This window comes from Poecile atricapillus, chromosome 22 (assembly GCF_030490865.1).
Source record: "Poecile atricapillus isolate bPoeAtr1 chromosome 22, bPoeAtr1.hap1, whole genome shotgun sequence".
NCBI lineage: Eukaryota > Metazoa > Chordata > Aves > Passeriformes > Paridae > Poecile > Poecile atricapillus.
In genome coordinates, this window is record NC_081270.1 from 2,173,543 (window position 1) to 2,201,251 (window position 27,709).

General features: G+C 44.7%; 1 protein-coding gene and 1 long non-coding RNA gene across 3 annotated transcripts in view; one reads left to right on the forward strand and one right to left on the reverse strand.

Annotated features, from left to right (window-relative positions):
- Positions 1–21,487, reverse strand: part of DVL1 (dishevelled segment polarity protein 1) — a 66,071-nt gene extending 44,584 nt beyond the window's left edge. The window contains exon 1 of one of the 2 annotated variants that reach the window (XM_058855246.1): positions 21,101–21,487. In XM_058855246.1, coding sequence (XP_058711229.1) covers positions 21,101–21,270 — 170 coding nt within the window. In that variant the 5' untranslated portion in view covers positions 21,271–21,487. The remainder of the gene's footprint in view (positions 1–21,100) is intronic. The other variant, XM_058855247.1, reaches the window with a different exon arrangement.
- LOC131587403 (uncharacterized) lies at positions 21,108–25,355 on the forward strand. The gene is made up of 2 exons (XR_009279355.1): positions 21,108–21,219; positions 24,155–25,355. It is a non-coding gene; the product is annotated as an uncharacterized LOC131587403 (long non-coding RNA).
- Positions 25,356–27,709: the final 2,354 nt, after the last annotated feature.

A 27,709-nucleotide genomic window follows, 5' to 3' on the forward strand; every position in this document is an offset into this window, starting at 1 on the left:
TTACTCTCAATTATGTGCAGAGAAGCCAAGGAAATTGGTGATTTTTAGAGTCCTAAAACCTTACAATTTCTTTTCCTCAATTTCCCCAGAAAGGGTTTGGAATAGAACTGGGCAAAACAAGCAACGCATTTTAGCCACACTGAGAGTCTCCTATCTTTTCTCTTAGTTCCCTCTATCCTCTGCTCCCTGTATTATTTAGTAAATTATTTATGTGCCTGTATTTCAATCTCACAGGTGTTAATGAATCTATTCCTGCAGCTGTCCCAAGGGACAGACACATCTCTATCACAAAAACAGGGAAGTCACAGTACAAAGAGCTAGGTCAGCATAATCCTGACCCGAACCCAGATTTCCAATGCCTGACTTACAAAACAATAAATATTAACAAGCCCCCATAAAATTAAGCAGCTCTTGAAAACAGCTTAGGGAAAAAAACCCACTGTAAAAGCAGCGAGCTGCTGGAGGAATGCCCATTTCAAACAGCTGGCTGGGATTTGGCTTTCCCCAGGGTGCAATTATCTTCCAAACTCCGGGGCAGGACACTCAGAATAGCTCTCAGGGATGTCATTCCCGGCAGGGATGCGGCAGGGTGGGAATCCAGGGCTCTGCAGGTCGTGACCTCGCAGGGAGAGCTGCTCCTTGTGGTGCTCAGGGCTCAAAAAAAACATCCAAGGGCACTTCCCCCAGCCAGTTTGGGAGCTGGAAATTGAAAGGGCAAGTTCAGGATGGTTTCAGGGGCTCATCAGCATCTTCCAGACCCACTGATACCCAGCAGGAGATGCTGCACAACTTCTGAGGGAATTGGCCATTCCAACTGCCAAATATTCCCAAGAAAATCTCTATTTCTGTGCAAGGATTTTGCAGCACAGACATTAACAGGACATCCTTTTAGCTGTGCTTCCAGTCCTTTTGAAGTTATTTGGGAAGCACTAAGAACTCCATGAATTCCCAAGTTATCAAGGGAATAACTTTAATTCACCAACACTCAGCCACTGCTCTGGGACCCCCACAGCCAGAAGAGTGTGGATACCTCAGCCTGAGCCTGGAATTCATCTGCTCAATATCCAAACATTTCGAGGTGCTAAACCAAATTTGCTTTTAAATACCTATGTTTTCATCTAAAAAGATACTCTCTGACTATTAATGCCTGGGATAACAAAAAGCCCTCAAAAACAGCCAGGTGCTCATTTGAGAAAATGAGTGTATTAATTTTGCCAAAATTTACTGTCCACCTTCACATCAGCTATGTTAAGGAGACAACTGTTAATCCTGCTGATGGAAAAGGAAGGAGGAGAAGAGATTTTTCTGTACAATTGTGAAGGAAAGGTTCAACATCAAACTGAAAATGATGACTCTGGCTGGAGCTGTTCTTCAGGAATCAGCTCCAGAGCAATAAACCCCAGGAATGAGGAGGCAAAGAATAGAACATACTCCATCAGTTCACCCCTGCCAGTATGGAATGAAGCACCTTTCTGGAGAACTGAAAATCACTCCCTGAGGGCCAGCAGAAGGAGGAGCTGCCTTTAAAAAATGTCCTCATTCTTCACTTTTTGGTCAGAATGACTTTAAGTCCTCACAAGGAAAGCAAGAAAGAATTAAGTTCAGCCTTAGAAAATTGACTATTTTTTCCTAATCGACTAAAATTGAGTTTATTTCTACCACTGGGCCTGGAAGCAACTCCAGACCTCTCATTCCAACTGTTCAATTCCTTATTCCAACTGTTCAATTCCTTTACAATAAAGGTGTCACACAGCCATGACAAACTCGGTGCCAAACAACACAAACCAAGAAATGTTAAACACACTTGAGATCGGGCAAGATAAGAATCAGCTCTTACTCCTCTGTTAAAGGCCCCTTTTGTGCTCTCTTGAAAGCACCTCATTAGAATAATAAAGCTGGGTCAAAAACCAGCCACAAGTGCTCATCAATTCCTCAAAGAAATATTATTTACAGAATTGTTATGTACAATTTAAAGTAATTACAAGAAGAGATGAATGCCAGTCCAGCTACACCAGGAACACCCACATTATCCACCAGTGCTCCAGATACTTGGGAGGGAAAAGAAGCTGTTCATCAATTTATTTAGTGTGGTCCCCATGCAGGAACCTCCAACACTTCTTACAGATAATCTCTCTCTTTCCCCTCTGGGTTATTTGTCTAGCCAGAAATTAATTAAATGGCATAATTATGGTCACTGGTATGGTGAAAATGATTCAGTTCAGTTTCACAAGGTTCCTTCCAGAAGCCCGTGACAAGGCAGGTGTGTGGGGCAGGGGATGTGACAGTGCACAAAACACGAGCACAGAGGTGGAGTCAAACACCTCTGGTACCTCCCACGCCCACCCAGAATTACACAGAACACCCTGAAATTATTTTGTGGGGAAAACTGGGACCCCAAACAAGCAAAGCTCACCTCAACACACTCATTAAACCAGAGTTGGTGCTTCATTGATTACTCTAGAAAATGGCATTCCAGTGGCAGGGCAACCCAAATTTGCTTTCTGCTAAAATCAAGGCAGAGCCTGGATATCAAAGCTTTCCATGCATAAATATGATGGAGATGGAAATCTTCTCTCTTGATGTTGGAAGAGCTTTAGCCTAAAGGAGATCCAACCACACTTCCCTTAAACACGGAAATTCTCCATATTCCCTTTCCCTGCTTAGTTCTTTGTACAAGCTTAGGAAGCGCAACCCATAATTCCCAAAATTTCCAGCGAGTCTCAAAGGCAGCCCACGAGGGTCAGAACAGGAACCCATTTCATGTTCCAGCTGTTCCACACATGGCCAGGGCAGTTTTCATGGCTAAAGCCCTCTAGAATGCAGATCACAAGGTAAGGTTGTGGTGTCTGCCCCTTGGAAGTTTGTTTTTCCACAAGGAACACCAGCTCCAGGCACAGACAGAGCCCTCCAACCCTCCCTGGCACAGCACAATTGCAGGACACTCCTTGCATCATGAAAAACTGGGTTCAGACCTCTTGCCTTCAGACCAGGTAATAAATTCCACCCACACTGCAACTTCAAAGTATAACTGGACCTACAAGTTTGTTTAGGCATTAAAAGAGAGATTCCCAGCTTGTCACAAAATCCCAAGTCAGATATAAATTCAGGAACAGGGAGTCTTTGGATCTGTGTCCCTATGGGATTGTGGTCTCTCATTACAGATTTGCACCACACAGAGCAAAAAATCTGTGTTTTCACCATGGGAAAAGTTTTCCAGCAGAGAAATTCAACAAGTCCTTGGTAATAAATGTAATCCCCCAGCCCCACGTTCATGTTTAGACATGGATTTGCTATTCCAAGCTAAACTACAACAAATTTTCAAACAATATCTACTATTTCACTTAGAAAAACAACAGTTCTAGCACAGATGGCAGGGCTGATGGATTACAGTGTCCATATATCTGGACAAACCAACCTCCCTCATTTCAGGAATGGCCTCTTCAGTGTAGAACTGGTAAGAGCAAGGCAGAGATCTTACTTCATTTATTACCGTGCTCCTGAAGAACTCTGAACACAAAGAAAACTGCAGTGCTCAGGGACTCACTTAGGTACCTGACACAGATCTTTGAGTTCTTTATCATTTGTCCGAGCTATTCTTGTTCAGTGCATCCTTACAAGATGATCTAGCAGGACACAGGAATTCTGTATTCCAAGTGGATCACAAGCTTTTCCCACCAACTCCTTATTCCTCATCCAACAAGACATATTTGGCAATAGGTCTTAAAGTTATTTCAGGGAAATAAAAATGGTTTAGGTTGAACAGCCCAAATAATTCAGCTAAGACTTTCAAAAACTGCTACGAATGTACCAAGAAATGGTGCTCCTCCAAATATTACTCATGGAAACATCATTCAGGAGCTGGAAAAAATACACAGGGAGCTTGTTCTGGGAGGGGCCCCATGGGAATCTTCACCTGCCCAGCTCTGCCTGTTCAGTTTCCCACCTCCCACTCTTTTAAAAGTCATTTCAGCAACCTGAGAGAAACAGCTCAGATAAAAGGGGCTGGGATTTTGTGCATCACAAACCTGAACCTTTTCCATATGCAAAGGGAGAGCAAAATTTCATTCCAAACCTGCACCAGCCCAACTGCATTTGACTTCTAAATGAGTATTTTTCATGGAATCCCAGAAGGGTTTGGATTGGAAGGGACTTGAAAACTCATCCAGTTCCCTGTCATGGGCAGGGACACCTTCCACTGTCCCAAGGTGCTCCAACCTGCCCTTGGACACTTCTGGGGATGGGGCAGCCACAGCTTCTCTGGGAAATCCATTCCAGGGTCTCCCCACCCTCCTAGGGAAAAAAATAACATCCAAAAATCCCATCTAATCCTGCCCTCTGTCACACTGAAGCCATTCCCTCATGCCCTGTGCCCTCATAAATTTTTGTAAACCTGCTTTTTGTAACTTTAAATACAGAATCCACCAGAACTTCAGCCTTCAAATTTCCAGAGTATTAATGTGAAAGAAAGTGGGAAAGCACAGGGCCCATTTCTTATTTTTAATGAACACATTCACCCCGAGAAGGTTGAGCTTGAAATTGAGAAGAAATTATAAAATTTCCCTATTAGTGGAGTCATTAGAGTTGCAATACAGGGCTATATTTCTGTGTTCCAGGCTGGATTTCTGTGTGTATCTCTGTGTCACACTCAGCCTGGGACACACAGGAGGGCTGCAAAACATTTCTCCCAAATCCCATCAGAGAAGCAAAAGCCACATCAAAATAATGAGAAGATCCCAAACTCATTGTGCTGACAAGCACCAAAATCTGAAAAGCTACAGTTCAGAGTCAGAGCAGTTTTTTAGGAATCAGAGCAGTTTTTCAAGAGTCAGGCTCTGAATTGACTCAAGCTGAGATAACACTGGAAACAGGCAAACCCTGAAGTTTGATTTTCTTACTGCTCTTTCTTCCAAACACACGGCAGAGCATCTGAACAGCTCCAACTCAGCCAATCCACTCCTAAATCCCCCACAGCTTCCTAAATCCTACTTTTTGCAGGAGGACACCAATAGCACCTCTCAGGAGTGAAACTCCCACTTTGTCACTCCCTAATTCCGAGTTCATTGAGACATTTATCCTGCTCCTTGGCACAGCCAGATAAGGAGAGCTCCAATCCCAGTGGTTTTGTAATCTGGCCATTCTTTAGTACAGCTCTGTTCCTGTCTTTACTCATTTTCTAACAGAGGCTGGGCAAGAACAGGAGCTTTACCAGCACCACTTTGCAGTGGTTATCCAGGGGCTGATTTCTTAATTACTGATCCCTGGAGCCTAAGGACAGCAACAGAAGCTATTAAAAGCAGACAGCAGGGATGAGGAGGAGGGTAGGGGGGTGGTGGGGATGGGAATTAAACACAGAGCAGTTGCTGAAATTAGCCCAAAAACATCCTGAGTGCCTCAGGCAAAGGTCTCGCTGTTTAAAGCCAGAATCCAATAAGCCACCAAAAATCCCTTTAAAGAGTCAGGTGGAGAAATCACAAACACACATCAAGCAACTCTGTCCCACAGCATCTTGAAGAGTTTAGGACGACTCCAGTATCTCTGAATTTTCTAATGCAGGTATCACCTCCTGACCATGCCCTGAGCCACTGTTTTCCAAAGGAAATCTGTCCCTAAGAAAACTCAGGTTTAATAAAAGTTCAGATTTTGTATCCTGCCTCACCCTTTGCGATGGAATCTGACATCTGCCCTTATGGCTGAACACTTGGGAGAGTATATCACATTTTGAGAGGAATAATATACTTCCAAGAGCACTTTGTTTTGCATTTAAATGTCTATACCTGATATCCTTAGAGAAAAGGATGCTTAAGGACTCCATGAGCTGCCAGATGTGCTCATTTCTATTGGTTTTATTTATTTCACTTGGCTGTTGCACATAAAATGAAGATATCTTAAAAAACAGGAACATGTGAGTGTGAGAAATCTGCCAGGAAAAGTCAAGCTAATTCTAGGACTACTTTAAATGAATTTTTAAGCAAATGCAGTTTTCAAGAGGCAGGTTTTCCAAGAGTTGACACCATTTAGTGCTGTTCCACCATCACTTAACCTTAGAGGGTCCCAACAGTCAGGAAAGCTGACAAGAACATCCCACTTGTGCACAGTTATAAATCCATTTCCTGATTTGGATGACATTACTGCAAAGGAATCAAAACCCAGAGAGCTCTAATGATGATATTCAGGCTGCTCTGAGAATTCCCAGTGCCCTGCTTATTAACTGACATCTCCTAAAGCTTCTCCTCAGTTTGGGAGCCAGGGACAAATCAGCACTGCAAGAAGCCCTGGGGAGAAAGGGAGAAGGGAACAATAAGACTCAGAAGTTTCTACGACTATAAAGAAGAGGAGTCTTATTTTTGCTTAATCTGAAGCAACACATTTTATTGGAATGACAGATGCAAGGTTGTCAAAAGCAATTCCACCGAGGAACAATCACTGGAAGCAACCTTTAGTCAGTTTGCCAGGCTTGGCTAAAGAATTATGTCACAAATTTGTTCTTCTATCAAGCAGATCCCAGGCCATGGGCACAGAGAGTGATTTTTAACTTCTACTCACTCATTTTCTATTACTTTCACTTTTATTTCAGGAAAACAAAGGTGTTTGCAGACCAAATGTACAAGGGGGCAGGGATCAAACTTCTTTCTTTTCACCGAATTTTACTTTTAAACCTATTATTTGCTGTTCCATCATCTTCTCAGTCAACAAAAAAAACCCAAACCCCTCAATTTTTTTTTGTGTCTTTATGTTGTTTTCTTTTTATTTAGGTTCAATGTTGAATTCTCCAGAGTAAGGACCGTTTTGTTACTAGGAGCTTATCAACCATGAGCAAACCTGTTGTATTTATTTCTGACATTTTTTTTTACCAGCTTGAAGAGCAAGTGCCATCAGCAGCACAGCAAAGATGTCCCCACAAAATTCCCTGTTGAGGAGATGCCTCCTAAACCTCAGTTTGTACCCTCCAACATCCCAAATTTCCAGTTATTTTTTTTTGTTAGTCACACAAGTGAAGTCAGCTTGGCACAGGGACTGCAAAGCTGCCCTGCAGCAAAGGATAATTCACAGGAGCATTATCTGCAATTCCCGGGCTTACTGGTAATTTGGGCTGAGCAGGAGGGAGGGCCAGGGGAGGGTTAGCAAAGACAAAAATAAGCAGATGACAAATTTGCTTATTAGCCACACTGAATATCAGATGCATTAAAAAAACGTTAAGGAGGGAGGAGGGATGAAAAGCAGGATGTGAAAGAAGCAGGAGCTGGAACAGCCTGGCTAATGTCAACCATGAAATGCAACCCCTGCTGTGACAATTTGAAAGGCAGAAAGGCAGAGTTTTTAATATTAACTATTTGATTGGTCTGCTTCAGATGCTTCCAGCTGATAGCACAGCACTTCCACATTCCCTCCAGGTGATTTTTACCAGCCAGAGACCTCAAACAACATATAAATTCAGTCTGCACTGAAGACCTGACTGGAGAATTACAATTTCTCTTCACTCAGTACACACCTGAGCTGTTGTGAAACCATCCATCACCAAAAAGCTCTTCCCAAGGCTGCAGCTGCACAGGTGGCAGGGCCAGGTCTGAACTTACCTTTCCTCCAAATCCTCCCAGCCCTGGGAAGGCACATCCTGTACCCTGCCAGGATTAGCTGCCAGCACCACTGGAGCCAGGGAGGATTTCTGCAATCTGGAATCAGGAACTCGTCGAGCATGTCCTGCACTTGCTCAACTCTGCAGTGACTAAGAATCCCCACATGATATCAGAAATCCAACCTCTCCCTGGAATTCACCATCCAACCAGCACCTCTGGGTACAAACAGCATATATTGAATATTCATGTTTGCTGCACCCTGCCATCACTTGCTGCTGTTTAGGTCAGGCACTTTTTTGCATATTTTTATATATCCATTCTCCCTCCTCATCTCTGAACCAGGCAAGGCTCTGGCTTCAAATAATTTTATGCCATTTATTTTAGTTTTGTTCCATTTATTTTAGTTTCATTCCTTTCACTGTACCTTTTTTTAAATTTGGGCCTGTAATAAAACAGGTCATAAATGACAACTGGAAATAAATGTATTTTTAAAACAGCCCCAAGAAGTCTTACAAATACATGGGTTTTTAACTGGTTCTTTCTGTGCTGGCAAATTATTTTATTTATGTGATTTTAAATATTCAACCACAATAGTAAAACCCATGGAAAATGGGTAGAAATGGATCATTATGTTGATCAGTAAAGAGAATTTCTGCCAAAAAGCAATGGCAGCAGACGTTTAAAATTAACATGTTCACAAACTCCTCCAAGGGCACAACTCCTGGACATAAATCAGGATAATCACAAATTTAACTCAAATTGTAATCTCAGGGATTAAATCGCTTAATCAAGATCAAATTCAGAGTAGCTGGAAGAGGGAAAATTGAACCCAAACCACATTGAACTCAAATCCCAAATCAGAATCCTTCTTTGCATTCCAGAGGGAGAGCAGAGCCAAGTCGTTTCCATATTGCTGGTTTCAGGTAAGATTTAACTTAAAAAACTTGTATTTTGAGACAATTTTCAAGTCTATTTGTTCCTCTCCAACTCTGTGTGATGAATTCTTGGTTTGAACAGCAAAGAGTTGTGAAAACACAAGCTCTTGTCCCAGTTCCCCACAGTAAGATAGGCACTAACAAACACTATTTGCACACCTATGAAGGAGTTTCCAAATGTTTCCACACCTCAGAACTCAGAAATCCACAGGCAGGTTTAAAATATATAAATAAATCAAAATCTGGAGGGTCCTTTTAGGCCTGCTCCTCCCAAATTGCTAAAGAGCCTTTACAGGACACTCCATCCAATATTGGAGATATTTTGAATATCCTCCCACATGATTTTTATGCTTTATCTTCCCAAGGCCACTGAAATAACCAAAAAATGGTGGTTATTCCCTCAGTTACTCCCATTCCACATGGAAATAAGCCACAACAGAATCACAGGACAATTATTTAGGTCGTTCCTTCCCTGAGCCCTGAGAATTCCTCTGCACTTGCTCAGCAGCTTGTCTGAACTGATTAAACTCTGCTGCAGGAATTGCAGGACAAGCCTCCAGCGGCCTCCTCGGAGAACTGGGACCCCCAAACCAGCAAAATTCACCTCAACACACTCATTAAACCACTAATTACTCTGGAAAATGGCATTCCAGTGGCAGGGCAATTCCAGTTTTCTTTTTGCTAAAACTGAGGAGTGAAAAGATGGGAAAAAGCAGAGCCTGGATATCAAAGCTTGCCATGCATAAATAGGATGGAGATGGAAATCTCCTCTCTTGATGCTGGAAGAGCTGAAGGCTAAAGGAGATCCTTCCCTGAAAAACAGAAATTCTCCATATTCCATCTCTTCTCCCCAAGCATTTTCTTATTGCAAAAAGCCTCTAAATCTGGTGTAATTTATAGATTACACACATTAATACCCAAATTCTGGGGTCTTACAGCTTGGGGCATCTCAAGCTGTCATACCCACAAAAGGGATTGTTGGTATCCTACAAAATCTGAGAAATACATTGGTCAGAATAATCAGAATTCATTATTAATTATTAAAGCGTTTGAGACCCTTTGGGAACTGAGAGCAAAAAGTGAACACCTGTGTAAGCACACGATTTAATATCTGGATGGATTTGCTTCTGAGATTTAGGATAAATAAAAAGCATTCTAGAATTGGATTAAATTAACCAAATTAGGGTTTAAAAACTCCGTGTGTCACCAAATTCCACGTGCTCCACAAACTTGGACACTACAGCAATGGGGCTTTAGGAGCAGCCCCTGCTCCCATCTCTTACTGTAGCTCCAAAAACCACAAATATTTCTATTATTGCTAAAAAACAACCATCAGATGAAGCAGCAGCAGCAAAACGAGCAGATTCCTGAATATTGAATACCCTGCAAAAAGCACCCCAAGATGACAAAGCACCTTGAGGGGTAAAATCCTGGAAATTCTGTATTTTTCAGCACAAATGAGGGGGGTATTTTCACTAAATTAAGTTCTCACACATGTAGAGGCTAAAACAATCAGACCAAAACACCCTACAAAAATAAAGATGGTTATAAATATCCTTTTCTTCTCTGTAGGCACAGCTAGAAAATGGCTTGTGCACTTTCAAAAACCACTGTATTCCTGCTAAAACAACAGCTGCCCAGCCCCAAACAGCTGGGTTTCAGTCCAGGGGGTGCTTTCCAACTCAAGGTCACCATCAGGTTTGAATTTGAAAAAAAATCAGGATTTAAAAAGATCTTCTCAGGAGCTGGACGGGTGCAGCTCTGAGGTTTGCAGGTTTTCTGGACAGGCGTGACCTTTTCATTTTTGCCTACAGAAGAGACTCATCTCCCTGCCAGTTTTGGGAGGGTGTGTAAGGACAGGAATTTTCATTGTTGTGTTCTCTCAAAGCAAAAGGGGGTCAGGAAACAGCAGGAGCTGCCATGAACTCAGAGGGGGAAATAAAAATGAGATGTTACTGTCATCAGATGCTGCTTCCTCAAAAATGTCTCTATGAATTTGCCCTAAAACTTTGATTTTTAGGCTGATTAAAACCATGAGGAGAAAAAATATCTCCCAAAATACTTTAAATGGCTATTGAGGGACTACATCTAATATAGATGGTACATGTAGGATGTGTCAGCATGTTCCAAACTAACCTTGGAGAAATCTGTGTCATGGCATTGGAATATGTAATTACAATTTTCATGATTTCCCTGTCAGCAACATCCCCTTAAACAGACATTTTGATTAAATTCAAATTAGGTTTCCAGCTGCAGTAGCAGATTTATGAGTTAAAGTAACAATGCAGAGTAATTTAAAAGCAACATTGTCTATATTTACTGATAAATCTTTGGACAGGAGAAAAATAAGGGGAAAAAAAAAAAACAATTTGAACTCTTGGAGAGGCAAAACTGAGAATGATGAGATTTTTCAGGAGTGGTTTTCTTCTAACTTCACTGGAATTAGTCAGACCTGCCCTAAATGATGATGAAAAAACAATTGCTGAGACAAGAAAAACAGATGAGTTTAATCATCTGCCCAGCTTCAGCACCCCAACCAAGTGAATAAAAGCGAGCACAGATTAAACAAACAGTAAAAACTGATATTAGTCAGGAATGCTTCATTCCCCAGCTTAATTTTCCCAACTGAACTCCTCGGTGGATTTTGTCTGCAAACAATTCTTTGGAACTGGGGTTGTGTATTTTGCCAAATTCTTAAGAAATAGCTGCACTTAAGCTGAATTTATGTCTTTTTTTTTTTTAAGAATTTACTTATTTTTTAAAAAAGAAGGGTTTCAAAATGCTGCCTGCCGAAGGCCAGGATGCTCTGACATTACTCCAGCTTAGCAGAAAGGATTCATTTGCAGCTCACACACACAGCCCTTGCAGAACTCTTAATTATCACCACATAATAGCATAATTAGAGCATATAAAATAGACATTCAGCAAAAAATGAGGCACCTGGTTTTTTTCTAAATAACCCAGCCAGGAACAAGATGCAATCCTGGATATTAAGGAATTAAACTACAGCAGGAATTTCTGTTCAATACAATGCAGAGGAGTTCTGGTAAACTAGGGGAAATTAATTAATTAATTAATCCTTATGCAAAGAAGGGGGTAAATGGAGAGTAACCATGAGCAGAGTTTTTAAAAAATAAGCATAGGATAAATTTATATTAATCTGTGTCCATTCAGAAAGGCCATTCCCATGATCTCGTTTATTCAGCCTGCCTCAAACACCCCTGGCACAACAGAATCCTGTGGGCACAAAGGCAACACTGGATTCCAAGGAAAAAAGGATAAATTAAGTGTCTCAGGGCACTGCCCCTGTTCTGAGCCTCCTTCTCCAGGGGTTTTTGGGTTTTCAGGAGTGCCCAGCACTGCTTTGCTCAGCCCAGGTGTCAAAATACCAGCGACCATCCCAACTCACTCACTTCCCTCTGGATGATCTGATGGACAAAGGCTGATTTCACCTCCAGAACTCCCAAAATAGATGGTCAAATCACCTAGAAATACCAAACCATTCCTATTCCCACAGGAAAAACAGGAATTCAACTCTTCTAGATATTGCCCTTTACTTCTCTGATTTTTTTCCAAATAAAACCCAGAAATCTCAGCACAAACCTCCAAATAAACTGCAACAATAAGCTGTAAAGAGTGGGTTTTATGTATATTACATAATACATGTGTAGATGTGTTTTGAGTCAGCATCGTTAATTGGCACAATCAGCTGGTTCTTAATTAATTAATTTCCCCTCCCATAAGGTGAGGCACAGGAGGGGGCACCTGAGAGATATCTGAGAGAGGGGGCAGGGTTTAGTGACTTTAAAATATTGGATTTCAGTGATCTTTGTAAGGAAAACATGGCAGGAACACGGAAAAGAGAGTGAGAATGAGCCAGAATTTCAGGAAATCACAGAATTTCACATAAAGATTAAGGCAGGGAAATCTGCTGTTGATCATATCAAGCAGAACATTTCAGTCAAACATCCAGGAACCTCATTGTGGGGAAAATAGAGAAAGGAGGTACCTTTAATTATCAAAACATCCAAACTGAACCATGCTATGACTCCTGAAGGAGATAGAAACCAGAGGAATAGAGGATTTTTCCTCTGTGTGTTGCCCAACCACCACCTGACACTGGGGCAAAGCAGCTGAAATAAATAGATAGAATGAATAGTTCTAACTAGAATGAGAACTGGCCACGCTGCACAAGCCATGGCAGCACCTCCCAGGCTGCATTTAAATGGCTCTAAAACGCCATTTAATTTTGAAAACAGTTTTAATTTAATTAATATAAAATTTAAATAAAAATTAATTAAAATCAAAATTCAATTTTGAAACATTTGTTTTGAAAACAGCCTCATGCTCAGAGGTAAGCAGGACCCAAGTGAAGGGAGCCTGCTGCCACTCATCTCAGTTACACCATGGAAATCTGCACAGGCTTCATTACTGCATGTAAATTAACTCCTTAATTCAACATTTTAATCTGCTCTGTAGCTACTTAGGGTGGCTTTCAAAGCCCCCTGCATGTGGATCTCCTGGTGCATCTGGATCTTGTCCTGCTTCCCTGTTCGCCCTCCCACAGCAGGCTGGGATGGAGATAATCCTTCAAAAATTATTATTAAATAAATCCTACTTAATTCAACCTCCTTCACAGGCAAATTTTAATTAGAGATACAGCCAGCCTATAGATAAATTGCTGAACTTGAATGCTTAATGTTTCCAGGAGCTGTGTGGGGATTCTTAAACCCAAACAAATCTACCTGAGCGCTGGGAAAGAAAAAATAAAAAATAGAAGAAAAACAAAACCCTGCATCCACTCTGAGGAGGTGCTCATTAAATGAACAGAAGTAAACTTGTTTTTCTAACTTGTCCCACTGCAGATCAGCAGGCACAGGAAGCAAACCAAACCTGATGGATCCCCTGAGCTTGTTTTCACAGGGTTAGCTTTTAATAAATGTAACACACTCCACCCTCAGAGCAGAGCAAGACTCAGGTTCCAGCAGGAAAAAAAAAAAAAAAAAAAGAGTAATTTTAAATATTTAGATTACATTACAGCTGGGACATTAAAATAAGCAGTGGCTTGTACTGCAGACAGGTATCAGAATCAGCTTGGTAAAATACGTGTCAGCCTGGTGTGGCTCCAAAGTCTGAGCTCTGGGGTTTTTGAGCTTTTATTATTTGTATTACAATGGTGCTTTCTGATTCCAGCAAGCAGAAAAGTACCACAGTGCTGGATGTTGTATAAACAGAAGTAGTGTGAGTGTCCAGAAAGTTTATATATTTCAGCGAGAAAATGGGGAAAAGAAAGGAGAAATAAAGGCTGTTAGGAGCAGGCACAGACCTCAATTCAGCCACTGTGCCCATTTTGCAAAGTCCAAGACTAAATGCAACTTCTTTTGTATTTCCAAGTCTCAATTCAGAGCTTTAATGACACCACCGTCCATAAAAGACCAGGGTTTTTTTCCACCAGTAATAGTTCCTCAACTTTCTGCAAGTATTAAACTCACCCTGGGAGCTTGAATTCTCCTTCCCTCTAAAGAGCTGCTGATGATCCAGGTACTCAGGGCTTGCTCTTAATAATCCAAATTTTCAGGCTGTTATTCCAGATTTGTTTGATTGAATCAATCTGGGGACTCAAGGTCACTTTGGGACACGGTTCAGAGATAGATTTGGCAGTACTGGTAAAAAGTTGGACCCCATGATTTTAAGTGTCTTTTCCAAGCTGAGCAAGAGTGTAGAATAAAAGCTGGAAAAGCCACTGAACTGCACAGCCAGAGCTGCCAGACTCAGGCTTAGGAGCTGTCTCAAAGAACTAGTAAAAATTAAACATCTTCACAACTAAATTTACTCAACCATCTGTGGGGTTTTGAGAAAAAAAACCCACCTTTTTTGTCAAAAACTTTCTCCTCCCACTGCACTCACTGCAAGCCACACATTGCTCATGTGACAGAACAGCTCAGCTAGAAAATGGCTCAAAATGTGTTTGAGAAAAAAAAAAGCCCCTCAGTGACTTCACCAGGTGTTGGATCAGCCCCAAGTGGTGTCAGGGCTGGCAGAGCAGGGGAGAAGGGCTGTGGATGTCAGCCCTGGACTGTGCCATGCCTGACATTCATCCCCTGGCCAGCCCTGCCTGTTTACACCCCAGGAGCAGCTGTCCCAGCCTGACCTGGAGCCAGCTGGGCTCTTACACAATCCTTCATTTGCCTCCAGCCAGGCAAACCTGGCCAAAAAGGAGGGGAAAAAAAAACCAAAACCTTTTACAAGAAACCCACTTGTTGCTCCATCTGCTGCTGACCAAAAGATATTCTCCATAAATGCGCATTTATATTTTCAGTAAATGGGCATTTGCAAAGGTCTGCATGGTAAATTGTGAAGCTGAATGAGCAGCTGAAGCCCCAGCCTGTGTCCAAATGAACTCTATTTTTCTCAGTGATGAGAGAACAGGGAAAATACAGAAGGTAAACACTAAGAGAACATCAATCTTCAGAAAAGCTGTTTTTATTAGTTCTGCCCTCATGGAACTGCTTCCTTACTCTTTTAAAAACACCCTGTTCCCCTCAATTGAGGGTAAAAGAGACAAAATGAGGAGGAGACAAGGAAAACAAGCACAGGAGGAAATTCTCCATGGCTGCTTTGTCAAGAACCTTGCTCCTATTTCAGTGCCAAAGGTTCCAGGTGTTGGATTCCAAACCCCAAAAAAGGTTCCAGGCAAAACTACCTGCCCATCCTTCAGCTCTGGACATCACCTGGAATTCCCTGGCTGCTCCACAGGCCCTCACATCCATCCTACACTTGGCTCTCCCTAAAGCAGCATTTCTGAAACTTTCCATTGGCACAGCTGAAAATTCATGCCAGAGCTTTGATCCTTGCAGTTGCCTCAACATCCCCTGGCCTGGTTCTGATCCATCCAGGCTCCCTCTGTGGGCATCAATCCCTATGATAAAGCTGCAAAGATCATTTTCCTAAACTGGTATTTTTAGCACATGCCCCCCACTCTGCACATTGCTCTGCCAGCTCTGTGTTTTCTACAGCAAATAAGAACCACTTGCTTTTGTTTTGTTTTGTTTTATTTGTTTTGTTTGATTTATTTTATTCTGTTTCAAAAAAGACAAACTCCTACCTGTAACTGACCTATATCAGCCTCTGTCACCTGCTTGCTCAGTTTTCAAACAAGGATGGAGGGAGGCATCCTGTCATGTGGCTCTTTAGTCTTGAGAGGGTCTCCTTAAAAACACCAGCAAAAATACCTCATTAAAATCCATGTTGCAATAACTACCCCCAAAAAAACCCAACCCAAAATTGTGGCCTCACTACTCCAGAACACAGCAGAGCCCACCAAAAAGGCAGAATCCTTTTGACCAGTCTGCTGCATATCCCTAAATAAGCCTGGAAAGAGCTTTCCAAGCACAGAACTTTCCTTGTTCCAAAAAGAACTTTCCTTGTTCAGAGTCTAGAACTCTGTGGCTCCTGAGAACAGAGAACAGGAAAAACAAAACTTCCAGGTTTTTGTCTGACATTCCTCTGCTTGCTGGATTTTTACAACCGATTTCATGCAGTGACCATGGAATTCTGTGGAGGTAACACCCAAATCTACTGAGGTTTCCAAGCTTTATGTCCAGTGTCCAAAAGGCACTTTAATTATCAGCAAATCCCAGACTGGTTTGGGTTGGAAGGGATCTTAAAGCTCATCCAGTCCCACCCCCTGCCAAGGGCAGGGACACCTTCCACTATCCCAGAGTGCTCCAACCTGGCCTTGGACACTTCCAGGGATGGGACAACCATAGACTTTTTTGGGTTATCTGTACCAGGATCTCCCCACCGTCCCAGGGAAGAAAATCCCTAAAATCTCATCTAACCCTGCCCTTTTGTCAGCCTGAAGCCATTCCCTTTTGTCCTGTCACTACAAACTCTTCCAAACAGTCCCTCTGAACTGTCAGCCTCGAAGATAAATAAGCAACTCCTACTTTCATTTCTCCCCCTGAAATTATTCTGTGTATTTTTAAAAAGCTCTTGTCTCTAAAAGCTTTCCTAATTATGAAATTATAGCACAGCAAGACATCTGTCAGTTGGACTCCTGATCCTAACTCCTCTTAGGGCAAGGGTGAAAATGGGGTTGCTGCATTGCCTCCACAAGAAAAAGCATAAAACACTTCCCATGTCCCTCTCCTATTAAAAATTACCCCATTCAGCTCACAATCCCAACCCCAACCTGGATTCCTACTGCTTTAGATCCCATTTTCTTGCCACTTTTCAACCAAGAAAACCAATTTTTAGCTGCACCTCAAAGTGCAGTTTGAAATGAAGCTCTTTTGCTGATACCAAAGGAATGCTCAAAAAGCCACTCCTCAGAGTGCTCCCTGAAGAAGAATAATCAAAGGAGTCTTAGTTCACACAATGGAAAGAATGAGGATTTGAACCTCACCCAAAGGGTGGCAGAACAGACACACTCTGCTATTCCATGGACTCTTCCTGCCCCACTCACAGGGAATGGAGCAGAGGAACCACAACAATGCACAGAAGGAATATTTATCCAATTTTGGACAGATCACATCTTTAGGATGGTTCAGTTCTTCACTGCAACTCTCCTGCCACAGCATCACATCCCACACTGGAACTGCAAAGTCCCAAACCAGGTTATTGTGTAGAAAATGAAACACACAGGAGTGCCTGGATCCTCCACATCCATCATTTTGTGCTTCTGGAAGTTACTGATAGTGTTTTACAAGCAAAGCTCTGGAAATACCAAATATTTAAAAGCAGACAGATATGAATTCCTCTTGTAGGATCTGTCACACAGATTCATTATGAATAATTTGGATCCCACACAGCTGTCAGCATTTCAGTCATGAGAGCCCAGGCATCACAAGCTACAGCTTTATTTTTAGATGTATTCATTAGCTGTTATTTTTTAAATCATCAAAGAATTAACAGAATTCAGTGTTCCTGCAGGGATATGTGGGGCTGTAACCTGAGAATCAACAATGTCAGTGATAGGAAGTGACCTCTGAGCTTTGCCCTGAGGAAAAAATCAGTAGCTGGAATTAATTAAATCAGCTGATGACACAGCTCCTTGTCTACAAAAACATACCTCAAACATCACCTCTCCTAAATTTCACTGCTAGTGGATGCTGTCACATTAATGAGGCTGATCCTCTAATGTCTCTGCTTGGTTTCCCACCAACCAGAATAAAAATATCAGCTCCAAGGGTTGAGTATTAATGTCAGGGCACAGTTGGACATCCTGCATCTTAAAACCAGCACCAGGTCTACAGGTGGAGCCAGCAGGAAAAGCAGAGTAAAGGCAGGGCCATCCCCTTCACGAGCTAGGGAGTGAAGTGGCACAGGGGAAAGTGGCAGAGCAGTAAATGAAACTGTAAGCAAAGCTCAGAAGGGAATGTGACACTCCCACACCTTCCAAGGCGAAAAGGTACTCAGAACACAGGGCTTTAATTCCATGCCACAATCATGACCCAGCTCCATCCCAACCCTCAGCCACTGCATCTTTCACAGTTGGAAACCATTCAGCACATCCAGTGGTTCTGAGCACATTATTTATTCCATTATTTCAGGATCCAGGAAAGGCCGTGCCTTAATTACAACAGCATGTGCAGAATTGCAAGGAGTCAGTTCCTGATCCCCAGCTTCCCAAGGAGGCTCCAATCCTCCAGGAAAACATTTGCTTTCCTAACACAAGGAGTGCTTTTCACATTTCACAGTGAAAAATTTAAGGATTTAGGGACTGCCCTGCCAAGTGACCAAACCAAATCCCAGCTTGGCACAACCAGGAATGACACCAGGATGCCACAGGGACACCCAAAATGTCCCTGCAGCTCCAGCCCAAGTGCCACTTCAGAACATGCAGGGAAGAGCTGCTCTGGAGGAGATTTTCAGGCACATAAGGGAGAAATTAAAGAGACACAGTTCTGTTATGGTTTGTGGCAACGGCAGCTAGAATTGCCTGTTTGCAACAATTAAAAGGATGGAGCTGTGCCAGGGGAGTTGGGATGGATTTTAGGGAAAGGTTCTTCCCCCAGAGGGTTCTAGGGCTGTTCCCAGGCTCCCCAAGGAAAGGGCACAGCCCCAAGAGCTCCAGAAGGGTTTGGACACTTTTCCCAGGGATGCACAGGGTGGGATTTTGGGGTGTCTGGGCAGGGCTAGGAGCTGGACTGGCTAATCCCTTCCAGCTCAGGATATTCCATGATTCTACAAAGTCAGTTTGCAGACAAGATGATGAAAACAAAGACCATATTTACTATTAACACTCACGAAGACAGCCAAAATTCATCTGAATTTCCTTCTAATTTTCCCAAATATTTTGGATTCAGAGAGGCACAAACACAAAAGGAGTAAGACATACAAAATAAATGCAAACAAAGATCTGACTGACAGCTCAGAAGGCCCACGTGCAGTCACTCGGAGCTGTCTCAAGGCAACTGACTGTCCCCCAAATGCTGCTGATTAAATAATAAAGACAGAATTTCCAGGTATTGATCCTTGCACCCCTTCATCTTCCATCATCTCCATTTCCAAGAATAACAGACAAGTTTCACCCCAACTTTCAGACTAATAAGAAAATACACCCTAGGGTTTCCTACTAACTCTGTTTCCTGGTCAAAGACCAAAACATCCCTGTGTGTTCAAGATGCCTCAGCACAGTTTATATTTCCTAATCCTAAATTTCTGTGGCAGTGAGAATGATGCAGATGCTGCCTGAACAATCCCAACCTCCTTTAGTGAAATCAAACCACAAACACAAGTTGAATTTCTACATGGACAACAATGTGTTCCTGTCACTGGGGGTGAAGGAAGAAAATTTACCAATAGTCAATTTCAAAGATGTTTCTTTTGAAAACAAACGTTTTGTACAGTTATTCCCCCCACAAAATGTTTGCACACTGCGAAAAACAAGAAATCAATCCACAAACTCTCCTATGGTTACAAGCCAACACTAACAACTCACCACATCAGAAATACGTGTCAACAAACAATATCCACATTCCACCAGGGATAAAAACACAATCAGCATGAAAAGCTTCGGGGTCTCGAGGATAAGAAAGAGGCTGCACAACACGTCCAAGGATGCTTGGGGTTATCCATCTCACCAAACATAAAACCTACACCTCAACCAAAGTGTTATTTTGGAGTCAGGTCCACACGAGTTTCCCACAAACCTGCTCCCTTTTTTTTTTTCCCTGGCAAAGCATTTAACTGTGCAAAATTGCCTTGCCAGCGACAGATGTGAGTACAAAGAGAAGTGATTTGCTACAAAAGGATTAATACATTTTGAAAGTTACTGTCTGGCAAACTGTCAAAGGGACTTTTATTGGTTTATTTTATTCTGGCTGTCGCTAAGCCCAGTGGCACGCAAGCCACACTGGTGTGCAGGGAGCAGAACGACGTCAAACATCCCCCGGCTCCGGTCACTGAGCCACAGCTCTGGTCACCACAGAGGTCATTTCAATGTCTGGCCCTGCTCTTCTCCAGTGCTCCCAGTTCAGTGTGTGCCCTTGCAATCAGACATTTGGCCGCTGACCGCTTGACCACTGACCATCTGGCAGCCGTGTGGCCACCAAGGGTTTGACAGCTGCTGGCCAAGCACAGCCCCTGGAGCCGTTTGACTGGTGCTTGTCAGTGTTGGCACAGGGACCGTGTGACACCCGTTTGAGCCCTGACCACCTGCCACCTGTCTGACCACTGACCATTTTACTTCCATCTGACCTTGGACCGTCTGACATCTGTTTGACCCCAGTGGATTTGACAGTCGATATCTGAGTGCAGGCCCTGGACGCATTTCACCAATGACCACTGTTACCTGCTTGACCACTGACCAGTTCGCACCCGTTTGACCACCAACATCTGATACCCATTTGACCACCGACCGTTTCACACCGTTTGACCGGGGACCGTCTGACACCTGTCTGACCTCGAGGATTTGACAGCTGCGGTCTGAGCACAGCCCCTGGCACCGTTTGACCTCTGACCACTTGTCACCCGTTTGACCACTGACCATTCCACACCCGTTTGATCACCGACCACTTTCACCGCTGACCATTTCACACTCGTTTGACAGCTGACCACTCGTCCCTCATTTAACCACTGACCATTTCACACCCGTTCAACCAGGACCGCTCGTCACCCGTCCGACCCCCGAGCTCTGACGGCCGCCGTCCCAGCGCTGCCCGCGGAGCCCCCGCTCCTCGCCCCGGCACCTCTGCGCTCGCCCCGGGTCAGCCCCGCGGCCCCTCGGGCACGCCCGCCCTGCCCGGCCGCTCTCGCGGCCTCCCCGGGCGCGGTGACAGCTGCGGCCGCCCGTCCCCGCCGCCTCGGCCGGACCCGAGGGCACCGCGACAGCTCCGGCTGGGCCCGGGAGGCTCCAGCCAGGACCGCGGGGGGATCCCGGGGCATCGCGGGGCGCGATCGCGGCAGCCCCGAGCCCGCGGCAGGGCCGGCCCGGCGCGCCCGCCATGTTCGCGGCGCCGCCGGTGCCGAGCGGGGCCGGCCCGGCCGAGCCCGGCAGGTGCCCCGGGGATGCTGCGAGCCCTGCCCGGCCCGCGGCGGACGCGCGGCACCGAGGGCCGGGGGTGCGCCCGGAGCGCGGCCGCTCACCCGAAATCCTGGTCCATGGACTTGAAGAAGAACTTGTAGCTGTGCACGGGCCGGTTGCTGAGGACATTTTTGAAATCGGCCAGCGTGACTTTCTCCGGCGGCACGGGCAGCTTCACCAGGTACGGCGTCTCCTCCTCGTCGATGTGGTAGATGATCTTGGTCTCCGCCATGGGCGAGCGGAGCGGGGGCGGCCGGCCCGGGCCTCGGCCGGCGCTCGGCTCCGCTGTCGGCCTTGCCCACAGGAAGGGAGCTCGCGGCTCGGGCTGGCGCTCCCTGCACTGCTCTCTAGCTGCCCGACCCGGGAACGGCAGCGCGCCCGCCCCGCCCGCATCCTCCGGCCGCCCCGCCGGCCTCGCTGCGCCGCCGCCGCCGCCGCTGCGCTGCCCGGGCCGGGCGCGCCGGGCCCGGCCTGAGGGGAGCGGGGCTGCCCCGGGCAGCGCCCTCCGCCCGCTCCGCGCCCCCGCTCCGCGCCCGCAGCGCCCGCACACCGCCCCTGCCGGCCCGGCGGCAGCACGGCCCGGGCAGCGGGGATGGCGGGGCGGGGAGGGTGGGTGGGAAAGGGAAGGGGATGGGGAAAGGGCAGAGAATGGGATGGAAAAAGGAAAGGGGATGGGAATAAGGATGAGGATGGGGAAAGGGGAGAGGATGGGAAAGGGGATGGAGATAAGAATGGGGATGGGGAAAGGGGAAAAGATGGGATGGGGACAAAAATGGGAATGGGATAGGGATGAGGAAAGGGAAGAGAATGGGAAAGGGAAAGGCGATGGGAATAAGGATGGGGATGAAAAAAGGGAAGAGGATGGGAAAGGGGATGGGAATAAGAATGGGGATGAAGAAAGGGAAGAGGATGGGATGGGAAGGATCGGGAATAAGAATGGACATGAGGAAAGGGGAGAGGATGGGGATGGGGATAAGGGAAGCGAATGGGCATGGGGAGGGAAAGGGTAGACAGATGGGAAAGGGGTCAGGGAATGAATGGGATTGGGGATGGGGAGGGAAAGGGAATGGGAGTGGGAAAGGGGGTGAGATAAGGTGATGAGAATAAGAATGGGAATGGGGAAAGGGAAGAGGATGAGAATAAGGATGAGGAAAAGGGAGAGAATGGGATGAAGGAAGCAGATGGGAAAGGGAAGGGGAAAGGGGACGAGAAAGGAACAGGGATGAGACAGGGAAAGGGAAGGAGAAGGGAATGGGGACAGGAAAGGGGACGGGAGAATGGGATAGGAATGGGAGAAGGGAAGGGGGATGAGGACCTGAAATGGAATGGAAATGGATAAGAGGATGGACAGGGAAAGGGATAGAAAAGGGACAGGACAGGGAAGGGGATGGGAGTGGGAATGGAGATGGGAAACAGGTGGGGACAACAGAATCAGAAAAAAACTCTTGATTGCCACGCAGATGATGTATTTGGAAAGAATTCACCTTTATTTCTAGAAATTCCCTGAAAATGACAACCAGAAAATGAAGATTTCAGAGCAGTGTCCTTAGGTCTCAAAGAATCTTTTGCTTATTAAAAAAATCCCTTTTCCAGTTAAACCTCATGCTAATGATGTTCTCTTTTACCCTTGCGAGGCAAGGGCACATTCACTTCTCAGGATGCTCAGCTGCACTCTGAAGGAAAAAACCACAGTGACTGAATTACCTGTGGCACTGCAAGGACTTTTCTACCAGCACCAAACAGAGGCCCAGCTGTGTCAGAGGCTGCCAAAAGGTCTGGGAACATTATTTTCAGTTTTCTGAAAGTTTAGTCATTGCTACCAGCACCACCTGAACTTCCCAAATTCTGCACAGAGCTGGGGCTGGATAATCCAGAATTTAACAAGGCTTAACAATAGTGAGAACAAAAACATCATCAATTATCTCCTGCCATTGCTGGTACAGTGAAGTAACTCCAAAATCACATCCAGCTGACATTCCTACCACTCATCCCTTGCTAAATGTGTGATCATCAAACAGGACAAACAGCAAGGTCAAGGCATGGCCTTACTCCTCATCCTGTAACCACTGATTTGGTGCTGGTTTGAATCAGGAATCACCAATTTAGGGCACTTCAAAGAGTAATTTTCAAGAGTTACTTATATTTAAATATGGTTCTTTTCAAGATGGTCAAGAGTTTCTCACTCTTAATTTTGGACTTATGGGAATAATGGAGATTTCTATAAAAATATGAGTTCAGCTTTCTGTCCTACAAGGCTCTGCAAGCACCCCAGAGCACTCCTGGTATGGAAAGTGCACCATGAATCCATCAGTCCCACCAGGCAGGAATGGGAAAGTTCCCTTTGGTGGGATCATAACTCTGGCATGAGCAGTATTATCTGAGATCCTGAGCTTTATGGAGTTTTTTCAGCATGAAACGCGGGCAAAACATTAACACCCAGCCCTCTGGTCGCCTCAGTTCCTGCATAACGATCTCCTGGCTTCCTCACTTGCCCACCCAGAGACTGAATCTGCTGAGAGCTCTGTTCTTGCTCCATGAGCTCCGCTTCCACTTCTGACAGCTGGAAATAGAAGGAGCTGTATAATTGTCAGATGATTACCTCGGAGCAGACCTGATCAGGCTGGCTCTGTGACTCACAAAAAGCTCCCCAGAAAGCACAGAAGAGAGGAGATAACTTTCATGCTGCAGTCAAACCAGCAGCTAATCCAATTAAAGAGAGGACACTGGAATGCAGGATACACCCCTGGCCCATCAGGGCTAATACCTCGTGTCTTGCAGAGCTCAGGCCTTAACACTTCAGCAAAAAAATAAATAGAAGGCACCAAATCTCTTGCTAATAGTACTGTGCTGTCTGTGATAGAGGGAATGGTCTTGCTGGGCCCTGCAGGGAGCAGAGAATGTCCTGAGGCATAAAAGCTGCTCACCCTTTTCTTCATTTACACAGCAGCTACCACACAGGAAATGAGCAAACCCTTTCAAAAAGCCATCCTTTAAATTATAGCAATGCTTGTTGCTTGTCTCAGGGAATTCTGAGAGCTTGCCACACTCTAGGTGCTCAGCAGAGTTTGTAAAAGGCTTCTGACCTAAACTACTGTCCCATGATGTTTTTGTTTTAGGGACTTCAGAGTTTTTACTGGAGAATCGCTAAAACAATTCTTGAACATCAGGTAGAACATGTGACCTTAATCCTCCATGGGAAAACAACTGAACCCTCCGTTCCTGGGCAAAAGTTTTGCAGCAATACTTCACACAATGTTTGTGTGAAGAGATGGGACAAAAGGGAAACCAAGCTCTGAACAGCCACCCAGAGGTTTCCTAGGTGGTTTTTACCCACCTGCAAGGATTTATCTGTAAAAGAACAAAATTTCACTTCGAGGATTGTTGGCAAGATTGGCATGGATGCAGAAGATGAACTAAACATGGAAATGATCCCAGAACAGAAAGAGAAGCAGAGAAATGTCACTGCAACCACACAGAGCTCAAAATGGAGAGGCTGTGGGCTGGCTCCCAGCTGGGAAATGTGAGCAGGATCCAATCCAAGACAGTTTAAACTTCTCCTGGATCTGGTCTGGAAGATCTGCAAGGGTTTTTTTTCCCGTTTATTCTCCCTCTGTGTGCAGTGGACCTTGGGCAGTCACTGACAAGGAAATGGAGACATTAAACACTAGAGGGAAGCAAAAGACTTTGCAGTAACCTCTGCAAAGCTCCCTGGGGCTGTCCCTGGACCTAAACACAAATCTGAGGAAAATGAGAAATAACAGGAGGTATTTGCATCCTCCAAGCCCCACTTAAGTTAGAAATACACGTTAAGGAGAAATACTGCCCCACAGGGAGGGGAAAAGAGGACAGAGGACAACACTCGTGTGGGTTTTCAAACACTTCCATGGAATGCAGACCCTATAAATGATAAATTCTTTGGATTGATCCCAGCTCCTCCTCATCCTGACTCAATCTCTTTTCTTTCCTCTGCTTTTCCTACCTCTCCTTAGCAGCTGCAGCCCCTTTTTTTTAAAAAGGGGAAAGTCACACTTGAACAAATTCCCTACAGGAACTGTCTGCAGAGCAGCTGATCTCCTGAGGCCACATACAGACCTCTAGGAAATTGGAGTTTTTTGCTTAGAAATGTTTACTTGGGTCTTTATCCTCCTTGTCTCTCGCTGGTGCTTCTTCCCCTCAGGAATTTGTTCTGTTGATGACTTACAAGTTCCTCTCCCCTGGTAAAACTCTCCCCAGACTGGGAGGCAGAAAGGAGACTGGGACAAACTGGACTTCACTTCAGCCAAGTGGAAGACAATAAAAATATTTGTTTCAGTGGTCTTCTGGTGTTCTAAATGAGCTTTTCCTTGTTCCCAGGTCTCCTGGAAAGTCCATTAACAGAGAAAAGAAAAGATGCCTCAGAAATAAAAAAAAAAATAAAATAAAATAAAATAAAAAAGGCCTGGACTAGAGTCTGCCAGCAGAGACCAGTAAAACCCCACAGCAGCTCCAGCAAGGATTATTTGGGTGCTGATTCACCCCAGAGAAGAGGTGCTGGGGAATGGCAGTGGGATTTCCACCAGGGAAGAGGGAAGGTGACAGTTTCACCAGAGTTGGACAAGCTGGTCAGTAATCCCAGCTTCCTGAACACACTTCTTTTGCCACGTTTTAGTTTCATATCTTGCCTTGATGCTTCAAATCCTTGTCCCTGCAGTGTCCAGCCAGACTGCAGCAGGAGCTGTTTCCATCTGTCCCTGGGAGAACTCTGCTGGGCCAGCTGGGGAAATGCTCAGGGGGTGGAGAGCCCCCCCAGGAGCAGAATGTGCAGCAGGAACTTAACAAGGTGTTAGTCCTGCAAGGAAAAGAGGAATTTGGGCTGGCAGGGAGATCCAGATTCCAGCAGGAAATGTTATCTTCCCTTCTGGACCTACAAAATGAAATCCTCTGGAAGGGCTGCCAGCCTTCCTCTCTGCTGGATGGTTTGAGCTCCATCTCCAGCTGCAGATTTGTTCCTTATACAACATTTCTGGAGAGTTTAAATTGCTCTGGGGGCCCCCTGACCCTGTCAAATAATGATTCCCCATGTGGAAATCTTATTGGAACCACTGGAATAATTTACTGGATCCAATTTGCACTTTGTCAAGCACTTTGGGATGCTCTGAGATTAAACACCCCTGCACAGTTACTGGGAAGAATTAGCTAATGCTGGCTGAGAGAACACCTCCAAAAGGGCAAGAAATAAAATCAACCTGAGCTGGAAAGTCCATTTTATTCTCCTTTATTTCTTAAATGTTTGGAGAATTAACAGATGAAGTGTAAAAGTTGAGCAACAATAATAACAAGAATTAATTCTGTTAAAACAAAGATAAAAAACAAGATTTATGGAGGAAGTTCGTAGTCTGGAGAGAGTGCACAGAGCTGAAAAGAGGTGGTTCTAATTCTAGTCTCAGTTTTAACCCCTTTAAGGTCACTGCCAAGCACCCTTTCCTTGTCCCATATCAAGAACTCACAGCATTTATTACCCTAAAAAACTTTTGATTTCTTTGCCATCATTGAGGTAAAGTTCTCACTGAGGGGAGAGATTATAATTATTATTTTAACTAATTGAATATAAAATCTATGTCTCAGAAAACCAGGGACACTGTGAGGGGGCAAAGTCTGCGAAAGAAGGTAAATAAGTTTATCAAAGTGCACCAATTCATTGGCACAGGGAGAAAATTACTTGGAATAACTCAGGCCAAGTGCTACACACATGAAAAAAGTGTTTCTCTACAAGAGGCAAATCCCAGATTAGGCAGAGAAAGGCTGAGATAACAAAAGGACAGAGAAAACCAAATTGTTTGGGAAGAGGGAGCAGGGCTCCTGCCCCCAGCCCAGAGGGGGAATTCCAAATGGAACCCTCTCATTTTCCATGGATTTCCCAGCAGTGCCACAGACTGAGAATGCACAGTGCAATGGGAATGGCCTCAGTGGCTTCTCATCAGGATTTTAGGGCAAACAGCCTTCAATAATTCCTTTGCATTAAGTAGGAAAAAAAAAAATAAATCTGCAGTTGTTTTTTTTTCCTTTGTTACCCAGCACTTGCCTGACTCTCTCTCAGCCAGAATTTTAATTTGCTAAATTACAGAGTGGCTGCTGGTGAAAGCCACAGTGGTGATCTCTAGGCCAATCACACAACATTCCTCTCCTGAAGGAAAAAGGGCCAGAAACCCATCCCAGGTCATTCCATGCCCAGGAAGAGTTATCCTGGGCCAGAATCCCATCCCATCCTGATCAGGAAGGGTTATCCTGGGCCAGAATCCCATCCCATCCCACCAGGGAAGGTTCCCTGGCATGCCTGACCATTACCCAAATCCCAACCAGTGATCAAAGCAAGGATGAGGAACTCAGAGCCCTTCCCAGCCATTGTTTCAGAGAATATATTAAATTTTCCCCCCTTAAGCTATTCTGCAGCCCAGGAGTCAGATAAAATATTGAAATGCCTCTGGAGTTTATGAGTAACCCCACTCTGAGCTGGTGTCTGTGTGAGCTGTGCTGAGCAATTGGAGCTGGCAAGGAAAAATCTCCAACCTTTGACTCACAGACATGAAAGGGAGGGAGAGAGACGTTAATGACTATTATTTGAGACTGTGCCACCCTGATGGAATAACCAGCACAGCCTCCTGCACCTGCAGGATTGCAGCCTGGGTTTCAGG